This window comes from Trematomus bernacchii, unplaced genomic scaffold, assembly GCF_902827165.1.
Source record: "Trematomus bernacchii unplaced genomic scaffold, fTreBer1.1, whole genome shotgun sequence".
Lineage (NCBI taxonomy): Eukaryota > Metazoa > Chordata > Actinopteri > Perciformes > Nototheniidae > Trematomus > Trematomus bernacchii.
In genome coordinates, this window is record NW_022987705.1 from 2,546,772 (window position 1) to 2,574,496 (window position 27,725).

The following is a 27,725-nucleotide window of genomic DNA, read 5'->3' on the forward strand; positions in this document are numbered from 1 at the left end:
ATAGAAATTAGAAAATATATTAATGGATGAAAGGAAATTGTAGAAATTCATGTTGCACACTTTTTTGGGCTTCACAACTTTTGCCATTCTTTTATTTTGAAAGAACCAGAATATTTCCTGTTTTAATTGTTTCTTTTCTCTTCCTCGATCAGTTATTTGGACATGGGAAAAGTTATTTTATTTCAATCTCAAGTGTAGGTGTACCCATTTCCCCCCTGTACTGCACAGTTAAATTAGATTAGATAAGAAAAAGATAATTGAGAAATAAAAAAATGATATAACACATTTCGATGTGGGTGAATTGTTAACCAAAAGCCCTGTCTCTACTGTGCTAAATAGTCATGAAGGATGTACTCCTGACAACTTTAAATTAATCTAAGCTACATTTTAGTGAACAAAAAACTACATTTCGGTCAGGATGCATTCTTCAAATCCTTAAGATGCATTTGTCCAGATGGATCTAATTAGCTTATTCCAAATAACATGGGTTGTTATATGATCTTTAAACAAAGCATGAATGCATTCACAAATTTGTAGAATTTCCTTCTCACTCTGATATAGTACTTTATAGCTCTTAAGCATGAAATCTCATTGAATTGGCAGCACAGCAGAAAGTGCAATAACTCAAAGGGCGCTAACGTATACTTGATTCGGATGCACGTAATCTTTTACCGTCTCTTTAGCAACAAGCAGGTGAGACATAATCAGGTAGTGTGTGACAGCAGGGTTTGCCCCAAAGTTCAAAATCAATTCTTCTCCTTTTCTCTCTGTGGTCCAGAAACAGGTGTTAAAGCCGTTTCGTTGTCATAGCAATGCAGAGATGAGAGAAAGGCTCCTTCAGTGGAGGATGCTCGAGTGTATACTTTCCAGAAGGTGTGCGAGGTATAGCTTGATCAAATGCCATGCTTCTCTCAGGAGAACTACTTTAATGGAGCGGAAGAAAACTATTTAAGGATGGTCTTGATAAAAATAAAACCCTTTGAGATTCCCCCTATGGACGTTGATGAAATTGTATCCTTAAATGGGATAGTGTGCTCCTTTTTGGAGGCATTTCCAGATCTTGGTGTTTCCAAGTGGAACTACTTTTTCCAAATGCTCCTTTCATCCCCTCCCTTTTCCCTCGTCCCCTCCAAGTGACTTCTTGCTAGGAGATGACTGATAATGAGGGAGGCGAGGAAAGGAGCAGTGCTGGATTTGATTGAAGTGTACACAAGGAGCAGTGGCTTTGTGAGTCTTCTTCCCCCTGCAGGATGACGGCGTCGTACTACAAGGTAAATCAATAAGTTTAGTTTCACTGGTAAGCTTGCACTGCAGGTTTTTAAAGAGGTTCACATTGATATTCTTTCTTTTATCTTTCCTTCTCACAAAGTGGTGTTAATACTAGCAAAACATGAATTTGTGAGTGATTAATAATAAACACTTTATGATACAGTAACATGATCTGTGTGGCATGGATACTGCAATTATGTCTTCTGCCAGGCTCTGTAATGAAGGAGCAGACGTTTGTCAGCACTCAGAATAACACAACCCCCAACAAGTCAGTCTTGAATTGAACTGAGAAAGGGAACAACAGGCAGAAACAACTTTCAACCGATCCGTTTTCAACCCAGCTGCAGCCTTGTGGCCTCCCTTACCCCTGCCCTCCGCTGAACCCCCCCCCCCCCCCCCCTCCCCCAACTGTGCGATGACATACTGTCATGAAAGAAATGACCTTTTTCGCCCGTTTAAGTTTTGCTGCAGATTTTCATGTTCTGTCTGTAGGCCTGGTTTATTTCTATGTTCTGAGGCCTGAATTCCCCTTTTGGCAATGTCTTGCTGCACAGCGAACAGCAGCATTGTTCTGAGGCTCAGACAGCACATCACTGGATGTCGCTGTTGTCATCCGTGCCGTTTGCCTCGGACATATTCATCTTTCCCATGGAGTGACCCACGTGGTTCACCCCGTCCTTGCGAGGCGGCATGCGCTCGTTGATGCGGTCCAAGCCCTTGGCCTCCGCAAAGCTGGCGATCTTGTGCTGGGGGGAGAACCCACGGATAGCTAAAAAAAAAAAAGAGGACACATAAATGGATCAGAATCAGCTTGTAATGTCTTAGAGCATTTTTTTAAATCATGTCTTGTTAAACTGTATATTATCCCCAAGATATATCAAATGCTGTTGGGATTTAACAGGCAGTGAATCAATTGCAATTAAGAACAAAGAAGCATATTTCAACAGTCAATAGTGATTTTCTTTGTTTGTTTTTTTACCCAGTGTAGCATACTACCAGTTAATGATGTTCAGTTATCTCTGCAACTAACATTATTGATATAGCAAAGTAGAAGCTGCTGCATTTTTATTACTTGCCCTCAGATTTCCTCCGTTTGGGAAAAGCCTGAGAAAAAGTCTCCAAACACATAAAAACTAAAAAATACACACACAGTTTTACCTACCTTTGTGAAGAATACAATTCTCAACAAACAGTGTTTAAAAAAAGTCAACCCCCCTGCTAGTTCATACAGAAATGTGCATGTAAAAAGATAAAAATAAAGTGTGTTAGTACTGCAAATAGCTCTCTCGTACCGAAGCTTTTGAGTAGTGAGCAATGATTACCTCAGACATATCACGAGGAACTGAGGCTTCAGGATGCATATTTCATGTTGATGCTGTTCTCTTTCTTGTTCTCGTGCATGCAACACTTTTTTTAGAACCAGATGGAGGCCATTTAGAAGCCAAACCAAAAAACAATGAAGTCTTGTATCATGCGTTTCGTAAGCAGCACTTGACCTTGCAGTGTTTTCAATTTGTCATGAAGTTGTCCTGTGAAATGTGGCTTGACGGAGTTATTGTTAATGTGTGGGATGTTGTGTGGGATGTTGTGTGCATGAGGTGTTTCTGGAGGAAGCCCTGACAGTATGTGGGTGGGAGATGGACCGCAGGATTACCTTCTCCGTCCTCATCAGTCGTCTCCTCGATTGCTTCAATGGCTTCAATGGTGGCTGGGGGGGGAGGAGGGGAGCAGGTTATTAAGCCATGCAAATGTAAAAAAATGCAGCCCCAGCGAAAGAAGGCGGCTCATGTTAGGCCGGATGACACATGTTAACTGGCATCGCAGCCAAACTCAGAGGAAGGCCATGCATCAACACTGAGAGAATAGGTGTCAATCTCGGGTCAGATATGAAATATAAAAAAAGATAGATCCATAGAGGAAGAGAAAGTGGGACAGATATATTGAGACGGAGATAATAGGTTGAGGTGAGACTCTAACAGATCTACTGGTTCTGGCTTTGAACCACATATTTCAGGACGATTTCACAACTGCAAGTAACTGATCCCACAAACAGTAATGGATCCCACTAAGCTTTTTTGCCCATACACTATAATTGAGTTAGAGATAGCTAAACTTAAAATAAATAAACACTTTAGACACAGAATCAAATGGTATTTTTGTTAGAGTTGAAGCTATAACTCAAAAGTGAGTAAATAATAGACTTGATAAAGTTAAATTAAATTAAATGGGACTTTAATTGGATTTCAATGTTATGCTAATTTGTAGGTTCATATTTGTATTTTGTGTCTCTAATGCTTTAATGTTCAAAACCTCTTTTCACCCTCTGCCTGAAACCAGAGCCCAGTCTGCTCTGATTGGTGAGCTGGCCGGCTCGGTTGTGATTCAATCGCTTAGAGATGTCCCGCCCCTTATCACGTACAATGTGTTATGAAAAAGGCGAGTGTTACATCGTGATGTCACGATGTAACAGAAGTAAACAAAGGAGTCCTATCGATGCGTTTTAGGCAGGCTGTGGGGGGAGTGTTTTGGAGAGAAACTCCACACCACAGTAAAAGGAAAACCCCAAAAAGCATAACAGGGCCTCTTGAAGTATTTAAGCAGTAGCTGTAACATTAGGTAAGCTGATAGGGGTGTATTGGTGTGAGTTCTGCCATCTACAGGTCAGAACAAATTGCTTAATGCAGCTTCAGGGTTATGTGTTATTTTATGTTTAACAAGATGAACCAAGGGGGGTAGGTTTGACATCATATTATAGGATCATTAATGTACTACTGTAGACACAAATATCAAAAAGCTGGATTGGTCAGATATCAGGTTTTTTCCTCACTAATTAAATGTGATCAGAGCATCACTAAGAGGCTGGAAAACAAAGCCTGCTAGCTGCTCTATATTTAAATCAGTGACGGATAGAGAAAGAGAGACCAATGGTAGGGCTGAGGATGGTGATGAAGAAATGAGAAAAAAGATGGAGTAAAGGGTAGAGAAGAGGCTTATGCTGAGCCGTGCACTCACCACTCTGCAGTGTCTGCTTGCCTCCAGAGAGAACCCCGCTTGGCAGCATGCCAGTGGGCGTCAGGCCTTTAAGCGTCAACACATTTTCACTCTCCTCTCTGCAGGAAACATAGAGGCAGGCAAACAGGTCACCAAACTCCCCTGAACCATGTTTCAAATGGAGAAACAACTTAATGCCCCCATTTTGACAACACATATGAACACAGCACAAAAACACCAGGAACATTTAAACACATAAACGTAAAGTCTACCTGAGAACTGAGAACATTTTGGCCATTTTCCCAATAGCACGGATCTTGTTTTTAATCACCTCCTTGCGTGCTGCAGCTGCATTGGCTGGAAAGAAATACATAAACATACTGTCGTTATAGTCTTATTTTATACAATAGTCACTATAATAAGCCTAAATATATCCTGAGAAACTTGTGTTGGGGTTCTATTAGACCTAAAATATATATTTCTTGATACATAGAATACTGTAATAAGGACAATTTGTACAATAGATTCTATTATTATAACCTTTTTGTGAGAAAATGATTTTTTATCTGTTGTAATAAACATTGTCTTGGTTTTGTCATGCAATACAGCACACATCTCTGTAATTTCTGATGAAATACAAGCACCTGTTTTAGTTTTATGTATTGAACACATCAAGATAGAATAATTTACTCCATTCATTGTAACAACAATGAATTCATAAATAAAAATCAGATGAAAATGGTAATAATTGAACGCCTGGTTTTCTACCATCCCTGTTGGTAAGCAAAATAATCCAAACTTTCAAAGTAATTCGACACAAGAAAAGAAAACTCAAAATCCAGCTCAGGTGTGCAGATGTGCTTCAATCAATCCAAAAATGCACTCATGTGAAATATAAAAAACACATGACATTTTACCATCAAATATCTCCTCTTCCTCATTCATCATGAGTTCATCATCAGAGCAGATGCTCAGCACATTCACCAGCATTTCTGTGACTGGGGAAGACACAAGTTTGTAGAAAAGAGTCAATAAGCAAAGAGCCACACGTTAGATTAGTATGAAGTGTTGTATTGGAAACACTGACACATATCCAAAAGCTTTTCTACAAAAACACCTACCTTTCTCTCCAACAAATGGCAGAGACCAGGTGAAGACATCCATGAAGTTGGGCAGCCAGTATGGATGGGGTGAGCAGTTGAACTGTCTGATGTTCATGACATTATTTTCATATTTCAGTACAGCAGCTGTTGAGAAAGCAGACACAATGTACTTCATCCTGTCCTGTTAAAGGTCACCTATTATGCAAAATCCACTTCTTCATGTCTTCTCTACATCAACATCTGTCTCCTCTGTGTAAAGAGACTCTGAAAGTTTCAGGAACAAAGATTCTCTCTCTTTTTGTCCTGATCCATTTCTATAAAAACCTGTCTGAAAATGAGCTGATCAGATTTTGGCCACTTTATGATGTCATAACGTTTTTTTGGCTTGTGTAACCATTAGCCAATCACCAACCAAGGTAACCCCCCCCACCTTATCACCTGAATCTCCTCCTAGAGCACCATTGTATTCTTTTTAACCAAATATCTCTCAGAGGGGCGTGGGGAGGGGCTCCTTATTTTCATCTAAAGTAACAGACGGAGAATCAGCACTTTTGAAACAGGGCTGAAACAGAGGGGATTATGGGATGCTGCAACGATCCGTTTGGTGTTTCGAGCCAAACACTTCAGAGACATGTTTTGTATATATCCGAGACCTATAATATATTGATGAAAAATAGTATAATAGGAGACTTTTAAAGAACTGTGACTATGATACTGAAATAAATATTTATTAGTATCAAATGTGTGCACTGCGCAGGATATTTCCGATGCATGCCGTCATGCCAAACGCACAACAATGTCCTCTCGTTAAATGTATTCATGTTCAGTGATGTTAAATGTTTTTGTACACGCAGTACAGTTTGTGTGAGGATAAAAGCAGGGTACAAAATGAGACGTTGCACCACTAGATGGCCTAGCTGAGGCCAGGGAGGCTGACACTGTTACATCAAGAGGGATAAAGCCACATGGAGATCGTCAGCGATGCCGACAGTCCCTCCCACGCTCCCCATCTCCCATAGCCCATAGCAACCAAGACACAGATCTGAGAACACAAACAAACGGGGGCTCCCTTGATGCAGTCTTCTGCCTGCTCACAAGCTAAATGCAGATACATTAACCCATACACTGCAGTTTGCGCTGGTGAAACCATTTTAAATGGGTGAAGCAGAGGACCCCATGGTAGTCATTTTGTCAGATGTGAGACGTGTTTTTCGTTAATTCATGTTCACATTATCATGAAATGTCAGCGATGCAGTGTGGCAGAGATACTGGGCTTCTGGCTTCTCTTTTTCACAAAATGCTTAGCGTTGTCATATTTAATGTGACAGTAAATTCACGTCTCAATGCCTGCCTGCCTACTTGGGAGTTTTCAACAGGAATATAATTATTAGCTGGAACGCAGTACAGTGAGGGCCAGCCTTACAAACGCTCAAATCTGTGTGTGAGACAGTGTTTGATGGTTGTTATGATAGTCAGACAATTTAGTTTTTCATAAAATATGTATTTATTTTATTCTAATATAGTGCAACTATCACCAAACCTAATTCCCCCCTGGGGTTATTCAAGTATTTTTGATTGATTGAATCATTTTTGCATCTGAAATCAGTCCACTGATCCATTTCCTACATACATAGAAAAACTATGTGCTTCACACATGTTTCTTACTCTTTCTCATTTTCCTCTATATGTGTTTCAAACGTAGCATTTCAGTCCTGTAGTTGCAGGATGTTGACACAGCTTGATGCATGCGTTTATTAAAGTGTATTGTCGCTGCTTTAGTGTGCACTTAGCGTTTCTGATCGAGCACGATGGAGAGAGTGACATTTGATGTGCAGATAGATGTTGGTGATGGAGAAGGAATTAGCAGTAAAACTTGTCAAGTGGTTATAAATGCAGCCTAAGTTTGGACCTGGTCTTGTTCAACATAGCTTTGTACCACTCAGATGTCTTTCTGGGATAAAAACTAACAAGAATATGATACAAATGCCAGAAACAGAACTGTACACAGACTTACCTTTGTTGTTATAAACATCCAGGTAGTTTGGTGCTGAGAAGATGGTGATGAGGGAGGGGAATCCAGTGGTCTGACTTTTACGGTACATCCGGTAGCTTCAAGGGGGGCAGGTGGAGGTACAGACAGAAAAAAGGCAGAACTTGTTCTTATATATGTAAAGAGGATTATATTGTGTTAATGTGGATATGTACGTTTTTAATGTAATAGTGTAGGGATAACATACCCTGCATCTTGTGCTTCATGTGCTCGAATGATCGATAATAGGTTATTGCTCTGTAGGAACTCGCATACAGCTGGATAACTGGAAAAGAGTCAAAGAAAATAGGTTGAGAAACGACACAAGTACACATCAATTCAATTATGCACAACATCTTACCATAACTTGACAACATTTATTCCTATAACCCAACAGAAGTAGATAAGAGCTGCCTGTTTCACATACAGTTTCAGTCACCAGAAAATACAAAGAAGTATCATTCATTAATGCATTAATGGAAGCCTCGCTGAGGATGATGCAACGGTGTGAAAAGCCAATCCAACGGCTACCTGTTGCAGATCAAAACAAACTAACCCAGTACACGCAGGAGTCAGAGCTTCCTTCCTTCCAGATCTAATCTGGCAGGAAATGTGCCTGAAAGGAAGGGAAGCCTGCGAGGTAGCTCAGGCTAACTGAGTGTGATGCTACACTCATTGAATAAAACATGTGCTACCTATATCTAACCTCTGCTCTGTTTCTGCACCAAACACATGCTGATGCTTAAAGGTGGGGTAGGTAATTTTGGAGAAACCAGCTCGAGTGCGCTAGAATTTGAAAATACACGACCGGAGAAAATCTGCCACTTCCTTATAGAGCCCCGCCTCCAACACACACGAACGCGCACATGACCAATGAGGGCACGAGATAAGTTTGTGCACAGATGGAAGGCTGACAGGCAGGTAGGCCATCCAGTTATTTTAGCCGGGCCGGCTAAAATGACTGGTCGTGCTTTTTACAGTATTACGGCTTCCACAGATGACATTTTTTTATGGATTTTTTGTCAAAGCACTTAAGATATTCATTGCTATCGGGATGTTAAGAGCATTCCATGGAATATAACAAAAAGTGTATCTCGAGCCGGTTGCTCAAACTTACCTACCCCACCTTTAAACTGTCTGATCATGTTGCCCTAGGACAACTTTTTGGGGGAATACAATTGTTTGCCCCAATATTCCTGCTGCTGCGGCGGCTAATATATCACAGCTAGCGCCATTTTGTCAACCAAAAAGATGCCCTTCAAGCCAATCCAAGTAAATATTTGCTGCTGCTGGCTATTTGTAAAGAAATGTCTTCCTTACTTATTTTATTTTCAATAATGAATTGTCCAACATTATAATTTATGCAATGTATTTGTGTAATGTTGAAGTATGAATATGACCAATGTGATTATTGAGTGTTAAGGGCTATATTGTTTTTTTTTATTCATATTTCACCACTTGTTTTTTTGGTTTTACTCTGATTTTGATGCATTAATCTTTTCGGTTTTATAAAGTCTTGTATTGTGACATTCTGAATTGGGATTTGTATTTGGACTGGGAATGTTATCTCTTCCCTGGATGCATGTCAGAGCCGTCCTCCATGTTTTTTTCCAGCCAAATGGACAATGAGCCGTCCCATGGAGAACGATGATTAAAACCACGTGAGTTGGAAAGTCACAGATCAGATATGGAGCAGATGTATGAGCCTGAATGTGTCTCCAAATGAGATATTAAAATATAAGGCTTCACAGAAAACATCCGACCTGTGTCACACAGAAGGAACATGAAGTCAGAATTGGGACACTTCCAGCTGCAGAGTGAATGTAGCCTTGCATTTAGCAGCTCTCACCATAGTTGTTATGTAATACCTCGAAGGTTGTGTTATGTCATTCAGAGACTGTATAGTCCCTTCAAACTGTGCCTTCTGGGTTACAGAAAAAGATTTCAGATTACAGTTCGATTAGCTCTTTTAGAATTTGTATTCCCTCAATTCAGCAAGACCTCAATCTGTCATAATTTTTAAAAGTCCTTTGTGACTCCTGCTGTATTTCAGATTTACAGTATATCTGACCACAGAAGAAAATATCTTTACATCCATCAGTCTTAAGCTCCTCATATCTGTTCAGAAACTAGACAAACGTTAAACAAGTACAAACCACAGACTGCCTGTGTCATGGCGAATACAGTCGCTGGTTTATTTATGTCTGTATAGGCCGTTGTTGTGAGTGTGGACGGTCGGAGCATATACAACGTTAGCTTAGCCAATCTCCATTCAGAAAACATGCATTTTAAAAGGTTTTTCGCCTGCCGTCTGTCTGCAGACTTGTCAAAGCATTAATTCATGGTTTTTACTAACCGGTATCAGTATGTTGTTACTTCGGCATCATTTTGAAACGTGTATTACAATTAAATCACGGTCAAATATGTTCATTTTGCGATTCTCTTACTAGTTTAGCATACTCAGCCCGGTTGTTGGCCCGGAAAGAACCTCGATTTTGGAGAGCCAGAAAACTGTGAAAAAGTACCCGCTAGCCAGAACTACGCCTAGTGGAAACGCAACCAAAACGGGCCGGGCACGGCACGGCACGCTTAAACCGCGCTGTAGTGGAAATGCGCCATTAAGATTCCATACTGAGTAATCCACTTTTAAAGACTGACATTGGAAATCAGGTAACCTATTCAAATGGCCCTATTGAGCACATGTTCACAATTCATATTTGTATGTTGTGTGTACTGTGTCATCTTAACCTGCTTTAATGTTCAGAAAGGTCTTTATTATTCTCATACTGCCTGTGCTGCAGCACCTCTTTTCACCCTCTGTCTGAAACCAGAGCCCAGTCTGCTCTGATTGGTTAGCTGGCCGTCTCTGTTGTGATTGGCTAAGCGCTTATGGATGTACCGCCTCTAAGCCTATCACGTACAATGTGTTGAAGCATTAGCCAATAGAAGCGAGAGTGTAAGATGGTGATGTCATTGTTTTACAGAAGGAAACAAAGGAGTCCAATGGAGGCGTTTCAAGCAGAGGGGGAGGTGTGGACGAGAAGCTCCCTGTGGAGTGAATTTGGGATTTTAGCCTTTGCAGACCATTTACATGCACACAAAACCTACAAAACACACTACAGGAAAGGAAAACATCAAAAAGCCTATTGTATTATGTATAAGGCTTCTTTAATACAGTGTTGCAGTTATTCTATTACACGTCAAGCTGATAAAATCCCATCACAATTCAGGTGGTTTGTTTTGTCTGATATGCCTACAAATATAATATCAATCAATCAATCTTAAAAGCTTAAAGACTTTCTTTCTTCACAAATGATCGACTAAAATGCTTAACTTTCCTCAGAATCAACCTGGGGTCAACAAATCGCTCCAACAGCGGTCAGACCTGTATTAGCATACAGAACATCCTCCCCCAGCAACAATCCTCTCTTCCGGCACTTTCTTACAGTCACTGCCATCCATGGACCCATCAAAATTTCAGAAGTATTTAAAATATTTAAGTGCTCAAAGGTTTGTGCTGGGAGAAAAACAAGGAGACTGCTGTGTCCCGAGCACCTGGCGAAACTGTGCCAGCCTCACATATCTAGGTCAGATGGCTAACATTCCCTTGGTGGCCAATATATAAATGACAAGAATAGCTGCGTTCCACACTAGCATGGATGTGCTGTAACTCTGTCCACTATAGCTGAGAGTCCACCCTAGAACTGTGAAATGTTATATAAGTGTTTCTATGAAAAACACAATGCATTTATAACTTAGAAATAATGGCATTATTGTGAAATCTGCGACGCCATTTATTGTCTTTCTTGTGTACAGAACTGCCACAATTGTCACGTAATAACATGAAGATAAAGAACCCAACGTACAATATGTACTAATTTTATTTCTTCCCCGCTGCAACAGTATTTATTGATTATTGCGAGGGAACAGTGCACACACACATTGCTTGCCTGCGGCTCACATTTCTTCTTCCCTTTTGTGAAACACACCATTATGTGTCGGTGAGCCTGTGAGTGAGAAGAAGCGAGAAATCTGACAAGTGAGTGCGAGCGAAGGAGACGGAGAGAGATGGAAGTGCTGCGAGTGTGAAACTGCAAAGTGTTTTCACTTTCCTTAAGAAAATCCATCTGTCAGGCTGGTGGTCATCACATTTATTTCCCCTGATATAAGAAATGTTGGTACCACTTTACAATAAGACTACCCTTATAAAGTTATGAATTAGGTTGTAAACACTTTATTAATCATTAAGAACCATTTATAAACCAGTTGTAACATAGTTTTCATACATCAACAGAACACAGGCTCACTATTTGGCAAGATGACTAAGCCTTATATTGGCTACTTAGGGAGAATCAACTCAGTGAGCAACAGATACCAAGGATGCTAGCTGATGAAGAAGACGAAGTAAGCTAGGTAGCCAATATAGCAGGACAGATAAATGTGGGCTCACTATTTGGCAAGCAACCGGTCCCAGTTGCCCTGTTTATCTCATGTCTTATAAAAGCTTATTAATGATTTATAAAGTGTTCACAACCTAATTAATAAATGAATTACAAACTATTTGTAAACCCTTTATAAGGGTAGTCTTATTGTGGTACCGAAATGTTTATAACAATATTTCTAATCAGTGAGCTCAATCACATTTTTCTAAATACAATCACTGCACAATACATTTGACTTGGTTAGTTGTTGCTTGTAGTAATATAGTTCTGACAAATTGTAAAGACATTTAACAAGTATTAAACAAACTAAAAGAGGCCTTATTATGCTTTCGGGGGGTTTCCATTTCCTGTAGTGTGTTATATACGTAGGTCTTTGTGCATGTAAATCAGGGGTGTCAAACTCAATTTCATCGCGGGCCACATTCGCATAAAGGTTGCACTCAAAGGGCCGGTTGTAACTATATAAATATATAATATATATATAAAATAATGTATTATATTACATTATTGCCTCTGAATTGGATTATTATCGGATAGGATAATAACTTAGTAATTAACTACGTCTGAAAGCAGAAGTCTGGGGCAAATAATTGCAAGTCTCTTCAGTGCGCATGTCACAAAACGAGATGCATTGTGGGACATGTAGTTTATGGGCAACCTGCTTCTGTAAAGTGGCATGTAACCGTATAATAAACGTATTATATTCTTTGCAAGCTCTTGCGGGGCCACATAAAATGAAGTCGCGGGCCGGATTTGGCCCCCGGGCCTTGAGTTTGAGACCCCTGATTTAAATGGTCTGCAAAGGCTAAAATCCCTAAGTTCCCTCCAGAGGGAGTTTCTCTCCCACACATCTTATGTGATAGGCTAAGAGGTGGGACATCTCTAAGCAGTTGACCAATCACAACAGAGCTGGCCAGCTAACCAATCAGAGCAGACTGGGCTCTGGTTTCAGACAGAGGGTGAAAAGATAACATTATGAGATAGGCATTACAACTTGTCTGCTGTTATGCCTCCAGATAATATAAAAAAAGCGGGGAACATTTCCACTCTGATATTAGATATTAGTCTTCTACAAACATTTGCTAATATCATACTGTTTCTGCAATAAGTTACATCTATTTCAAACATTCCTTGTAGCTCTGAGGAGTAAGAAACTGCATTTCTACTTGTGGAAACTGCTCCGTATTGATTCCATGGGAAACATTTATATGCAGTCAAATAACTTCTACTTCTCAGATGGAGATTTTCTTGCATTTCCCCAAAGTCCTGGGGAGAATGTGGATCTCTGTGTAGTTGGCAAGAGTCATAATGATGGAGAGGTAAGTTTGAGAGAGAAGGCAGAACAAAGCCACAGGGAGATAGATGACTATTATAGCAGCATCCTCCACACATCTACACAGTAATCCTCACTAAGCGCCTCTCTCACTGTGAATAGAGGGCTGACCGTTTAACAGCAGTGAAAAGGGAAGTTCAGACCCATCACCTGCTCCTTTCTCTTCTATATTAGATACATCCAAAGGTGCATGTGAAGTGAAAGTGAGAAGGCGCCTGTGTGGAAATATATTGTGAAACAGAAACGTGGGCACTTAACAGAGGAACTATTTCATCTAATATCATTTGACGCAGATGTCACCTTCGACACATCTTTTGAATACACTGAACTACTCTGCTCTCACTGTCCAGACATTTCATTTCATTTCTTCATCGGAGGAGGAGGAATAAATCTCCATGAAGGTTTCTCAATACTCTAATTTCCCCTCCTCGACTCCTCGGTCCTCCGGTAGTGACCCGGAAATGAATTTCAGCGCGCCATGTTGAAGGACATCTCATTTCTCTAATGGCGCGTTTCCACTACAGCGCGGAGCACGGTTTAAGAGGGCTGTGACGTCAGCGGCCCGTCTTTGGTTGCGTTTCCACTTGGCCTAGTACCGGCCGGCGGGTCCTAATTCACAGTTTTTCTGGCCTCATAAAATCGCGGGTCTAGGGCCAGAGACAACGAGGCTGAGTCGGGCTGAGTATGCTAAACTAGAGAGAGCATCGCTGGCAAGGGGGCTACAACTACAACAAGATGGACATATTTGACCGTGATTTAATTGTAATACACGTTTCAAAATGATGCCGAAGTAACAACATACTGATACCGGTTAGTAAAAACCATGAATTAATGCTTTGTCAAGTCTGCAGACAGACGGCAGGCGAAAAACCTTTTAAAATGCGTGTGTTCTAAATGGAGATTGGCTAAGCTAACGCAGTATATGCTCCGACCGTCCACACTCACAACAACGGCCTATACAGACATAAATAAAGCAGCGACTGTATTCACCATGACACAGGCAGTCTGTGGTTTGTACTTGTTTAACTTTTGTCTAGTTTCTGAACATATATGAGGAGCTGTGAGCTCTGAGTGCTAACAGCTAACGGCTGTGTTGTTTTTCTGGGGTTCTCTGAAGATCACGTCACGGCTCCGCCTACACTGCGTTACTATAGATACTACCCCAGTTCCTAAACTGTAATGGAAATGCGCCATAAAGTGAGCCAGTCCTAACGAGGCCCAGCCATACCGAGCGGGGCCGAGCGAGGCCGTGTAGTGGAAACGCGCCATAAATGCACATGGAGGACCGAGCATCGAGCATCGAGGAGGCTCTCTGGAGGAGCTCTAACCGAGGATACACTGATGGTTCCTCCACGGCTCCTCCGCGGATGCATTTCCAGGAACGGTGGAGGCGTGACGCACGGCCGGACTTATCTCAGCCAATGACAGCTCTGCATGCATCCCCATGATATTATTTTAGTAACTGCTTTCATCGCGACGCAATGTTTACAGTGAGAACAGCTGTGAGGTCCGTGCAGAAAGCAGAGCAGTGTGTAAAATATATATCACTCAGTATAACAGGCCTACATTACTCTCTGTATTTGTATGCTGTAGTTTAGAAGTTATCTACAAACAAAGAGTCGATATTTTTCTAAGACCATTTAGTGCTTCACATAATAAAATACACAATGGCTGTAGCCTGATATATAACCTATTATATGCAGTAGGAGCTGTAGGTGTGTGTGGTACAGTGTGTAGGTGCGTGTTAAACAATGCGTAGATGCGGCAGACAGACGGGTCTCAGTTGGTTTGGTGTCCTATGCTTACTTTTAATACTTGTAAATACAACTTTTGGCCCGTAATTTCAATTCCCCATTTCAGCGACCAGAGAAAAGGCGGGGGGGGGCGGGATATATCCAGTCTCTGATTGTGTAACGTTATTATGAGAGTGCTCTCATACTTGTTTGATTCTGAAATTGTATATATTTATATAAATGTCCGCATCTGTAGCCTGTTATTGTCTCATTATACCGCACTGTCAATGAATTAAAAGTAAATATATAAGTGGTCATGAACACATCTGTCCATCAGACAGAGTGCTGCTGTGCCTCCTGTCATCATTAATGGACGTCTCTTTAAAATGACCGCTCAGAGGAGAGGAGTTCTCATTTCTCTAACCGCCTGCTGCTTCCCCTCCTCTCTCCTCGACTCCTCCGCTCGCATCTCCTGTGGGCGGGACTAAGACACGAGGAGGGGAGTCGAGGAGGGGAATTAGAGTATTGAGAAGCCTTCCATGACTTTACTTTTTATGATTTTAGCATCTCCCACGCAGGGGGAGTGTGTACCGTTCTGAACCTTCATTAGGAAAACTCTCACCACATCCACCTAATCCCTCCACCTCTCCTCACCATCACCTACTTCCAACTTTAAACTTGCAGCAATGTAAGGACAGATACTTATTTTACGTGCTCCGTCATCGAAGGTGAAAAATTGCCTAACAAACCCGTTCCCAGCTGTGCCTCGCTGTCATATTTGACTCCTCTCTCTTGCCTCATTTTCTTATTTGACTCCAGGTTTTAACCATTCGATTATTTGTCGTTAAGAATTGGTTCTGTAAGAAAAAACGACTCAAACCTGTTAACCACAAGGCTATTGTGGGGGAAACCTCTGTAGCAATTGGAAACAGAACTCAGAGAGACACGAGGAGAGCTGGAGCTTTGATGGCAAACACTGACGGTTTATTTGGAGTTACGGCCGGAGAATTGACAAGACAGGTGGTGTGTCACGAGTTGACACAGCGGTTGCCAAACTAATTCTGAAGAACTCTTTCTGCAGCTCGAGGTTTTAACTAGTTCGGAGTGTAATAATCAACATTCTTCATCAGTGAGACTAAAGCAATATGGACCCTGAATCTAACTAGAGCTCTCGTCCATAGGAAAGAATGTGCGCCAGGGAACCTTCGTCCCTGAACAGTAAACTACCTCATGGCGGCTTGTGCTCTGTCATAGACTGGCAACAACAATGTGCCCAAGCTGCTACTCCTTAAGAGAGATAGCAGCAATACCCAAAGCCGTAGACCTATGCCGTGGGAAAGGAGACAGTGAGAGGAGAAAATGATGAACTGGGTCGAAGGTTGAATACCTAAGCAAATTATTCCGCAACAGCTATAAGATCCATTTACACACAGACACTATCTATAGCCTTTAAGGATATATTTACCAATTCATCAGTAAATAATTCCTTAATCGCAGTCTCATTCTTCTGTTATCTCCATTATGGGATGCTCAGCGTGTGTCTCTTATTTGTTTTGTTCTTTTTAGTTTTGTTCAGGAAGCAATACATGTTTGATATCTATAAATAATTTACAATCTTAACATCTATTTTTGATATTAAGCGATTCAGTTGAGAAGCTTTTGTGTAACTCCTGTACTCAATCAAATCTCTTGCAAGATTAAATGACATCTCATCAAAATTGGTAATTCAGGTCGTTGACCTTTGAACGCACGCTATTCCCTTCTCTCATTTCCATCCTCCTCACACCATAACGATTAGTAAATAAAGCAGAAGAGGTGTGAGGAAGAAATCACCTACTTAATGATCAACCATGTTCTTTTTTAGCTATCCCTGTGAGGTAGGATTTTTATTTTTGAAGGATTTTTAAGTTTGCAATTAATAAGAGATCTTCAACAAGCCATATGTGTCAAGCTAATGGAAGACACTTGACATACTGGATGATAGTGCTTGCAATACAATTAGTCAAAAACCCAACGATTCAAACAATTGGTAACGTAGTAAAGTTGGATTTAAAAGCTTTGCACTCATAGTCTCAAGTATCTAGGTATGGACATAATAATCCAGGAGGTGTGAATATGTTGCGGGGAAGAAGAACCGCTCACCTGTAGAAGTAGGAGCAGCCTCGCACTGTGTTGTGGCTGAAATATTCCTGGGTTTTCTCATTGCCAAAATCCTCCAGAGGATCCGCCCACAGCAGGTCACACATGGGCCCAAAAGCCGGCGGCTCCTTAAACCGGTCCAACTTAACATAAAGAAGCAGAGATGCAGCTTTGAAAAACTGATCATTTCTTTAAAAAAAAATAGACGATAGTGCTGAGACGGTATGTTGTTACCTTTTTAATGTCATCTAAGGTGTGTATTTCAGGTGAGAGCCCACCGTGGACACACAGAAACTGTTGGTTCATGAGTGCAGCCAGGGGAAGGCAGTCGAACGCATCCATACACGAGTCGTACACCTGCTCTGAGTACTTGATTTTACCTGGCAGAAGACACATGAAATCAATACAGCATGTTCTTTGTTTGTTCTTGTAAGACAGCTTTGACATTGGAAAATGCTGATGAATCTTCTTCATTCAGAACTTATAATGGGTTATTATAGAAATATAGAAAACAAAAGAAGTTCTGTTTGGTTATACTGATTTCTTTTCATGTACACATACTAGGCATTCATTTGTTTTCCAATTGTTGACTGACATCCCATCCCATTTTTTTATTTGTTCCGTTCATGGTATGCACAACTTAATGTATAACAATTATTTACAAAACATTTCTCTATAAACACACCATACCCGAAAAGGAGCAGGGAGAATACAATAATCTTATATTACTTGCCCCTTTCTAAAAAAAGATATTTTCTTATTCACAGCCAATCATAACAGTATCGTAGAAAATAAGAAAAACACAAAAACACAAAAACTTACAAAAAAATACTTAGTTCCCACTTGACAGTCAACGGAAAGAAAAAAAAACAAAAAAACAATAACATCACCACAACATTATTTTTGTCGTCATGCTGAATTAACCTGACATTCAGAGAGGTGCATCACTTGCAATCTCTACCAGAAGTGCTCCAGGCTACACATGACATTAGCAATACACGGAGAGACACATATATAAACAATACAAATATATATATATACTGAGAGGTACTCACATTCTTGTTTGAAGGTGAAGTATTCTGTCAAATGTCTACATTCATGATTTCCACGAAGTAAAAATAGTGTCTTTGGATAGAGGATTTTCAGCGACCAGAGGTATAAAACACACTGCCAAAACAAATACATACACTGAGTGTTAGGACAAGCTGAATACATTAAAGTGACTATATATGAAGCTATGCATCCCCCATGTTAATGATATTCTGATGGTTTTACCTCAATACTGAAGTAGCCACGGTCCACGTAGTCCCCGAGGAACAGGTACCGTGTGGTGGCGGGGGATCCTCCCACTTCAAACAGCTTCATGAGATCAAAGAACTGCCCGTGGATGTCGCCACAGACTGGAAAACAACCAAGAGACAGAAGATGTTACAGAATCAAAAGGACCTGATTGAATATTGAATGTGAGGGACAAAGAGATACACACAATCATGTTCAGCGGTATCATTCGGTTATTTTGGAATATTTTAGTGAACCAATTACAGTAGCATCACTCCACCTTGAAGCTACTTGTCTAACCTCTTGTAGCTACGACTCACACATAATCGTACACAGTTGTAAATATATTTTCACAAGGATGTTTGTCCTTCCAAAAAAAGATCCTGGATGGTTGTAATGCCTGCATTTTGCCAGAAGAGCAAGAGATCGAATATTCTGTATATATCAACAATACAGTAAATGTCTCTATAATTCATATTTGATAAAGATGATATGTTGTGTTTGTTAGGATTTCCTCTATTAAGATATCAAAGCAGTAAACTTACAGTGAGCTGTATTAATAATGAAGGGCAATGTACTTTGAAATATAGATGTTATGTAACCATAAACATCGCCATAAATAACAATAGCTGTGTAAAACAGATCATAGTGTATGCTTGCTCAAGCATGTGTTGCAGCTATGTGCATGCTACTTTATTTTTAGTCTGGATTTTGAATGCAACCCTTTCCCTACACACTTCACAGCTCATTCCATTGAGAACAGTGTCATTAACAAAGTCACTATAACGAATAATGTTTGTTATTCTATGAATCTCTGGCCCCTCTCTATAAGCTGAAACACCATGAACTTCACCTTTAACAGTCAACATAGCAGCAAAAGAGCATATTAAAACAATATGCCTACGTATGCATATTCCTATATTACATCCGCAATTACAGCACTGCTAGTGTTAAAGAATCTGCAGAGGAATATAATGGTTTAAATTCCCCCTGTCCTTAGGTCGTCTCCGGCTGAAAGACCTCTGCAGAGGAATGAGAAGCTCTGCCCTCGAAGAGGTAGAAAAAGCTCAAACCCCCAGGGGAGATACATACTTTTTTGTTGCAGTGAACACTATGGCTCTGGAGTGCAAACCTACATCTCATTTCCTCACTGCCTTCAATTTTTCATTATCATCTTCCTCTGTCTCCTTCTCTCCTACTCATCCTCCATCTCCTCTCTCTTTTCTGTCTCCCCTATCAGCTCCACAGTGGCCTTCGCCCACTCAAAGCTTAGAGCAACGTGAGTGGGAGACTGCTTGTGTGACTAAAGCAATCAAACACACACACACACACACACACACACACACACACACACACACACACACACACACACACACACACACACACACACACACACACACACACACACACACACACACACACACACACACACACACACACACACACACACACACACACACACACACACACACACACACACACACACACACACACCCGTGGAACACCAGTGCATAAACGCCTCATAATATATCACTACACACACGCAGCTGCAGAGACATGCAAACACAACTCAGGCTCACAAAGACATTAAACAGACCTCCACACTCACAAATGCCCATACACAATACTCGGTTCATCATCCATTTTTCATTCTTAATACATAAAGCCTCCATTTTCCTGATGCCAGTCAAGATGAGGAGCCTTTAGACTTCTTTCTAAATCAATGTGCACTTCATCCAATGTGCACTTCATCCATTTGTCCCCTTTGTTTCAGATAAACACTGAACTTGCTTTCAAGTAAGACATTTAAGCTGTAATTATTTGCATATTTACTAGCACATATTTGTGGGAGATCTGATTGATGCGATCAAAATAAGAGAATAGTTTCCTGCAGTAGGAATCGAATCTGCTTTTCATCTTCTTTGTGCTGCAGTCAGGTTCCTTGTTTATTTTTGTACTACTAGAACAAACAGAAGCATTGTCAGTCTTCAGCCTTTTACTCCTCTCTACTACACTCTCAGAAAATAGTATCCTTAAAGGTAGGGTAGGTAAGAATGGAGAAACCAGCTTGAGTGCGCTAGAATTTGAAAGTACACAGCCGAAAAAAAGAATCTGCCCCTTCCTTCAGACTTCCTTACAGAGCCCCTCCTCCAACACACACGAACGCGCACATGACCAATGAGGGCACGAGATAAGTTTGTGCACGAGATGGAAGGCTGACAGGCAGGTAGGCCATCCAGTTATTTTAGCGCTAAAATGATTGGTCGTGCTTTTTACAGCGCTACGGCTTCCACAGATGAATTTTTTTAATGTATTTATTGTCAAAGCATTTAATGTATTCATTGCTATCGGGATGTTAAGAGCATTCCATGGAATATAACAAAAAGTGTTTCTGAAATAAATTACATACCCCACCTTTAAATACATGATCATCATAGATTTGTAGAAATGTTGTCCAGGCATTAATGTCCACTTTAGGATAAATAGTTTTTCACTTTGATCATCAAACCTTTACCTGCTACGTCTTTGATTAGTGCTAGTCGGTTAATGGTTAATGACTGTTAAACATCTTACCTTTTAAACAACAGCATGTTAGCAATGTCAATGTGAATATTTGTAAATGTAGACCACACAAATTGTATTTTTAAATTGCAATATTAGATTTTCTGACCACTTCACGACATGCTAAAAGAAAGCCACAGTCTGGCTAACTTGCTAGCAAACAATTACCTTCTTTCCGATTCAGTAGAGAAGAAGCAACATTAGCGTTTAATTGAAGCCTTGTCTCTAAAATCAGATACACTCAAGTCCCAAATGTACTTCTGGAAATTGTGTTTGTTTCAAAATATGTCCCAACTGTGCAGACCTAGGCTATTTCAGTATTGAGGAAGCTGCTAGATGTTTCACTTTTTTCAAACTAGTTGCTCTTTTTCATTGCAATTCAAAAGGTTTCGCCAATGCTAACACTGTAACATTAAGGCCAAGAAGCTACTAAGAGATGGAGCAGTTTATTAAAGAGGTCATTTATTTTCGGGTTATGTGGTTATATCAACTTTTTCTGACTATTTTACACCTAAGCAATTCACATTGATCTACTTCTACTCTTTTGCTACCCATTTATATATATGTCACTCTCTCCTCATTGATTTAAATCGAATGGAGAGAGAAGAGGTCGAGAGATCAGAAGTTCTAATTTAAAAATAAAACATATAAATACATCTCCACAAATTACAGCTTCCAAAAAGGCCAGTGAGTTGAATCGCAACTCGCCAAAACCATTCAATCTAAAACATATAGACTATAGGAATGTATTGCAGGACTGACACTATAAAAATAAGCTAGTGTGTAAGTTTGGGCTACTGGAAAAAACATTACAAATTCAAAAAAATGGCCAAAACCTTTCTACACTAAAGCTGTAGGTATCAGAAATTAGATTGGCCACCGCTAATTCAAGAAGCGTGTTGTGTAAAATCTAACTAGTTATAATGCTTTTAACCAGAATGTGAGGCCTTACAACTGTAGCATGACATGGCACCGGGTTAATATCTCTGAGAGGTTATTAAATACCTGTGACTGGTGCCTCGATGTCCAGTATAGTTTTCTCCTGACGCAGGATAGCGGCCCCTTCGCTGATGATTTTAAGCGCCACGGCCTCCTCCACCCGGCCCTCCTTGGTGAGGTGGGCCTTCAGGAGATCCACGCGAGGTTTCCCTTCGGAGTCGAACACTTCCTTCATTGTAAGGCGGTGGCTCAGGGGGAAGGGGACAGCTGAGGACAAAGCACAGGCACATGGTGACATTTAAACACAGGCGACATCACGGTTACTATGGCTACTGTACTAGACATCAAACACACAATATTCCTTTTTTTATTTGGCAATGTCTTGAGAGAATAGTGGCTTAAACCACTCATAAGATACACACAATATATTATCATGCAGAAATCATATTTGAGAGGTGGGTCGGAGGTGCAAGGTAAAACATTTGAAGTAAAGCCAATTTAATATACTATTGGATGCCTCACATAAAATTAAACAGCAAGTATATCAGTCACTGGAATTCCTTCACACCCAGTCAGATACCGACAGTTATTCCAGTACAGACATGTGGTTACTTGCTAAGTATTTTTGAAGTGCTGGATAAAACTCAGCTAACTTCTAAGCAATCTATTCATCCAGTACTCTCCGTGGATTTCTGAAGCCTGTGGCTATTAAAATGCACCTAGATAACAGACTGCCTGTGAAAGTGTGAAATCCAACCAAAGATCATTACTTGACAGTGGCAGCAAAGGTTATCTCTTAGATCTGGTGCTGATCTGTGTACTGGGACTACAAGCTTTCAGGTGCAACATATGAATCTACTGATCACCTAGTCTCACACAGAAAACTAAGTCTGTAAATAATTCAGATCAAAGGTGAATTAAGTCGGTTGACATCGAGTTGCAAAATTCATCATAAAAGACACACTCCTAGTCATTGTGTGAATAAAAACAGGAGGACCACTTCTGGACACTCGGGAAAACATACATGTTGAGTTTTAACATTAACTGGCTGAGTGTTCGGAGCTGAGGTGTGTGATCGCACCTGGCCTGGGCTTTAGCAATTAGTACCAATACAAAAAGGCACAATAATACAATACAAATGTGGATAATTGTACCTCAGCAGAGTTTAAAAGGTTGCATCTACCTCACCGCATGTGCAAAACTGGGACTTCCCACTAGATGTAAATATGACTTGATGTTTATTGTGGATCCACTATAGCAGTTTCACTTTAACCTTCAGTGAGGTGTGTCAGGCCTTTCTGCTATTTGTGTCAATAATTCCTGTCATAGCTGTGACAGAAGAGAGCTCAACATGTTCACAATTTGAGGAGCACAATTGGAGCAAAGAGGCTTTGTGAAAATAGATGTGTTTGACCTTAAGCTAGTTAAGGAGCACTTCAAGGTGTGATGTTTTCTCTTCAGAGGATGTCAACAACCATTTCATTGCTTAGAATCGTATCGTTTAGTATGTTGAGGTAAAAACTGGTTTGTGATTGCTAAATGAGATTTTCTGATGCCACTGATGCACCATTTTAGATGAGATGTAGAATTAAGAAGTCCATTGTCCAAGCAAGAGTGAGTGTTTTTATTTCCAACAAATGCTTGTTCTGATGCTGCTTTCAAGTCCTTAAACTGAGCTAACATAGCTTAGCATAAGGATTGGAAAGGGAAGCCCCTGGTATCAACATAACCTACAAAAATAAGATAACTACAAGGGGCAGGTTTTATTATTTTTCTGTAGCCTTATAATTTCTTAATTATTGATCATTCTTGTTTAATCGTCTGATAATCTTTTGTCGTTAACTCTTTCAAGGCTATAGGTAGGATGTTGTGTTTTTTAGAATTGATAATCAGTTGTATGCCGTCTATAGAAAAGGAATTTGTTGTTGTTTAGACATAAGCGTTTTGTGGCATGGTGATTTTTCTAGTGTATACTTTTACATGTGAATGCACTTATGATTGTAGCCTGAAGGTGGACTTTGATTTAATAGTTCTATCATGTAATGTAATCATCTTCATCAACCAGCCTTTCCCCTTTGAAAATGCTACGCAGTAATGTTTACTCTGACCTACTTTTACTGAGCACATTTTCTTGTAAAATATTCTAGTACTCTACTCCATCCCTGCATATATGTACACATGACACAGGCCATCAGAAGCAATATATTCAGGAGTAAGAGTATGCTTGGCAGATTTGTGCAGTGCATTGCAAACAGGGCCACTCAGCAGTGCCAAATGTGGAGAAGACAAAGGAAGAGTCTCAAAGCTCAAGCTTAAACCGAACATGATCAAAATGCTCTTTAATAATGAATGCTTGACTAGAGAAATCTCAAAGTCGTTGCTCCTGGGATAATGAGGCGGGCCTCAGCTAGTCTATTAAATTGGACACAAAACATTTCGCAGTGTGCAGTGTGTATCTGTGATAGTGATGTGTACTTTGACACTTTACCAGCTAGTGCAAAATACCATACTCAGCACAGTCACCACTCAGGTTTCTGTTAGGTTAATAGATTGTGTGGAAGCATAGCAGCATATCGATACAACTTTGCCAAATATGTCTCAAATGCAGTGATGAATTACATTCACAGACACATTTGTATGGGAAATGAGAGGAAGTGAATGAGCCAATAAGCTTTAACAACACTGATTGAAAAGTACATGATAATAAAATGCAGAAACGTCACTTTTTGTGACACACAATACCAATTCAGTTTTAAACCCTGGCATCTTGTTAACAGTAACATGAAATGAAATTGAACCAATGCATATGCTTTTAAAAGGACATAACACACTGCTTTTCTGAAGCAGAATGGAGCTGTAAAAGATTACATCGACTTATAATAACAAAATGAAAAAAAGCAATCAAACCCCTCGACAAATAATCTTTAACAATGAATTTTACAGACACACACATATGTAGAAGTCCACAGATATAGATGTGTGGTAAGATGAAATTAGATGAAAAGCTGACTTCTGCTCAGCACCAGAGCAGAGTTGAACTATGAAATACGGTATGTTGCCGGGCAACAGCAGCAGCAGCTGACTGTTGGAGTACAGCCAGTGCTGCCACGGAAAGCTGCAATTTGCATTGGAGGTTGGAAATGCTCATGTGGTAGACGTCTGTCAAATGTTCCGATCATATTGAGGAGTATAAACCTCTCTATGCGTTAAAAAACAGTTTCCTTAGAATAGTATCTCCATGCTACAAAAATAAAATAAATAATGCTTATAGTAGGTTTTTGCTGCTAATGAGCAACCCTAGGTTCAGGCAGGAAATACTGAATGGCTTCATCTGATTGGACCAACTCGACAGCGTGTACTTATAAGAGCTCTAATTAACATACAGTACACAGACCCAAGTGTCAAGCTTTTAACATTATGTTGCATTGCTTTTTTCCCAACAACACCCTACAGCTCTAACAGCTGGGATGTGTTTTACTGTATGTGATGTTTGAAGACTTATGTACATATAGTACTATAGTATGTACTTATGTTCTGACTAATGTTAAATGTATATATAAAGGCAGATCGGTTCTGCCAAACCCACCTATTGCTCCATCATAACTATAAATAAACCATCAATATCAGCTCAACTGTTGTTGGAACCAATCGGCTATCTCGGCTAATTTGCTCACGGTTCAATCCTTGCTACTGTGGGAATGTTTGAGCCTGTTACAAGGCCTGTTGACATATTATGTCTCGGTGCAGTGATTTTCACACTGTTGCGTAATTATTTATTTAGAAAAGTATTTTGAATACCTTCAAAGAATAAAGGAAACACATTCATGTACTGCATTTCGGAATACAGCGACTGACATGATCAAGGACCTTCTACTGTGCTATAATAAAGTAAGATAGTTCACAGGTATACTAGGCCTCGTACCTAAAATAACTGACCTGAATATGCCTCTGTATGCCCACAGCGTGGTGGGTGACAGTACTGAAGAAAACAAACTGCACAGACCAGCAGTTATTGTATCTCTTTAGATATGTTGTGTCAGGTAAAAATATGTAAGAGGAAAGAAAGGAACGAGGAATTGTGGTTTAAGTCTGAGACATACTGGTATTAAAATACCTTAAAGCTCAATGGCTTCAAAGCTCAGTAGTTTTCGTCATGCGCCACACATTACAACTGTAAAAGCTGTCTGTCTCTACGCATCAATTCGCTATTGTCTTGATAGCTTCCTTTAATCACCAGAAGGATGCATTATTCAGTTTATTGCATCAAAGTTGTTTTCACTTTACTATTAGGATAGGAATGTGGACATAAGTGACAAGTGATATTCATGTGTTGAAACGATTATCAATTTTGGACGGTAAAAGGAAATCATCAATGTAGATTTTGAAGACATGGATGAAGCTATGGAGCCATCTGAGGAGATACAAATCAAACAAATGCATGATAGTGTTTCAAACCTTGCACAAAACCCCCTAAATGTTACATGACCATGTTACAAATAAAGCAAAGGTCTGAGTCAGAAATCTTGGCTGCTTTGCTGATATAAAATCTTTCTTTGACATATTTTTAGAGGCCTGGATGTCAGTTTATTTTTGCCAAAGATATAACCACAATACTTCCTTGGTTGGGAGATCCTGCTCAAAACAACACCTAATGATGCCATCTGAGACCAACTTTACAGACATTAGGACAAAGGACAGTGCATCATTTAGAAGACAATACAGTTCCTTATTTCACGGTTCAAACCGGTTAGTCGAAATACATATTTTTCAATTGTAACAGCTTAAAACATACTGGACAATGTATTGTGCCTGCAGTCATTGTCACAGATTAGTATCTAACAGTGCAGACTTCCCTGTGTTTCCACAACTCTGAAGCCTAAAGGACAAAGTTGTTAATGCTGACTGAGCTGCTCGGCCATTACAATAAGATACTGAATGTGAATATATTCAGGCTCAGTGCTGACTGTGAGCTGATCCATGCTCCAAATGAGTTATGGCACAACTGTGAGCACTTCACCATCCTCCATTGATCCTCAGTAAAAAAACATCCTTCTTTTCATCTACTGATGCGGCTTTTGGGGTTCCTTATGGACCTCTTCTCATGCAATTAAAACATGACTCACTCCCGGTAAAATATAGCCCCATTAATGTCAATTTCATGCACTCTTCCTCTTCCACTGGCCCTGTCAAAGCCTGTGAAATCCTGCTGCATCACTGCCACAGCTCCTACCACAAGCTCGGCAATTCAGCTGTTTTCCCCCCATCATGCCTACCCAAAGCCAAAAGCCAGGCTACAGTGAAATCGTGACAGCAAAGATTACAAATTATAAATAAATGTGTGCAATAAAAAAAAAAAAAAAAGATATCCATATTTTTCGCTGCATTGCTGCTTCTAAGCCCGATCTTCGCGGGGGCTGTGCAGCAAAGAAACGGATTGTTTATCAACATCAAAGCCCCAGCAGCCCACCATCACCGCGAACACAACCTGATGGCCGCATACACCATTAATGCACGACATGAAAAATAAAGGCCAAATATCAAGGGGAAAAAACGCGAGGACCTAAACAGTGGAGATGTTATGTAATATCTACAGCCATAAGCAAACGCAAAATGTAGGCTAACTTACATTTCACCATCCTATCGGTGGCGTTTAAGACGATGTCAGCGTTAGACATCTTCATGGGCAGTTGCTGTCTTCGAGGCTGAAGCGGGTTTTTCTCTCCCTCCTTTAAGGGTCTACTCTCGGTATTTGTTGTCGAAATGCGACTGGTGCTGTGGCATCACTTGGATGATGCGCCCCCTCCGTGCGTCGGTGCTGCGCCGGGTAGGACTGCTGCTCCCCAGGCAGGCAGGGATGGATGCTGGATGCTGGATGCTGTAGGAGCTGCTGCTGCTGTGCTAAGCTGT

General features: G+C 40.4%; 1 protein-coding gene across 2 annotated transcripts; it reads right to left on the reverse strand.

Annotated features, from left to right (window-relative positions):
* Positions 1–1,678: 1,678 nt before the first annotated feature.
* Positions 1,679–27,725, reverse strand: LOC117490797 (serine/threonine-protein phosphatase 2B catalytic subunit alpha isoform-like). Of its 2 annotated transcripts, XM_034140615.1 has the most exons (14): positions 27,445–27,724; positions 21,885–22,085; positions 18,315–18,439; positions 18,095–18,206; positions 17,274–17,419; positions 17,043–17,182; positions 7,601–7,678; positions 7,378–7,472; positions 5,382–5,507; positions 5,178–5,258; positions 4,533–4,617; positions 4,282–4,379; positions 2,924–2,977; positions 1,679–2,038 (listed from the first exon to the last, which is right to left on the reverse strand). In XM_034140615.1, exons 1-14 carry the CDS (start codon positions 27,497–27,499, stop codon positions 1,860–1,862), a joined length of 1,575 nt encoding a protein of 524 aa, XP_033996506.1. In that variant the 5' UTR covers positions 27,500–27,724; the 3' UTR covers positions 1,679–1,859. The 2 variants fall into 2 exon arrangements, with proteins under 2 accessions (XP_033996506.1, XP_033996507.1); XM_034140616.1 differs by lacking the exon at positions 2,924–2,977 and having other exon boundaries at positions 27,445–27,725.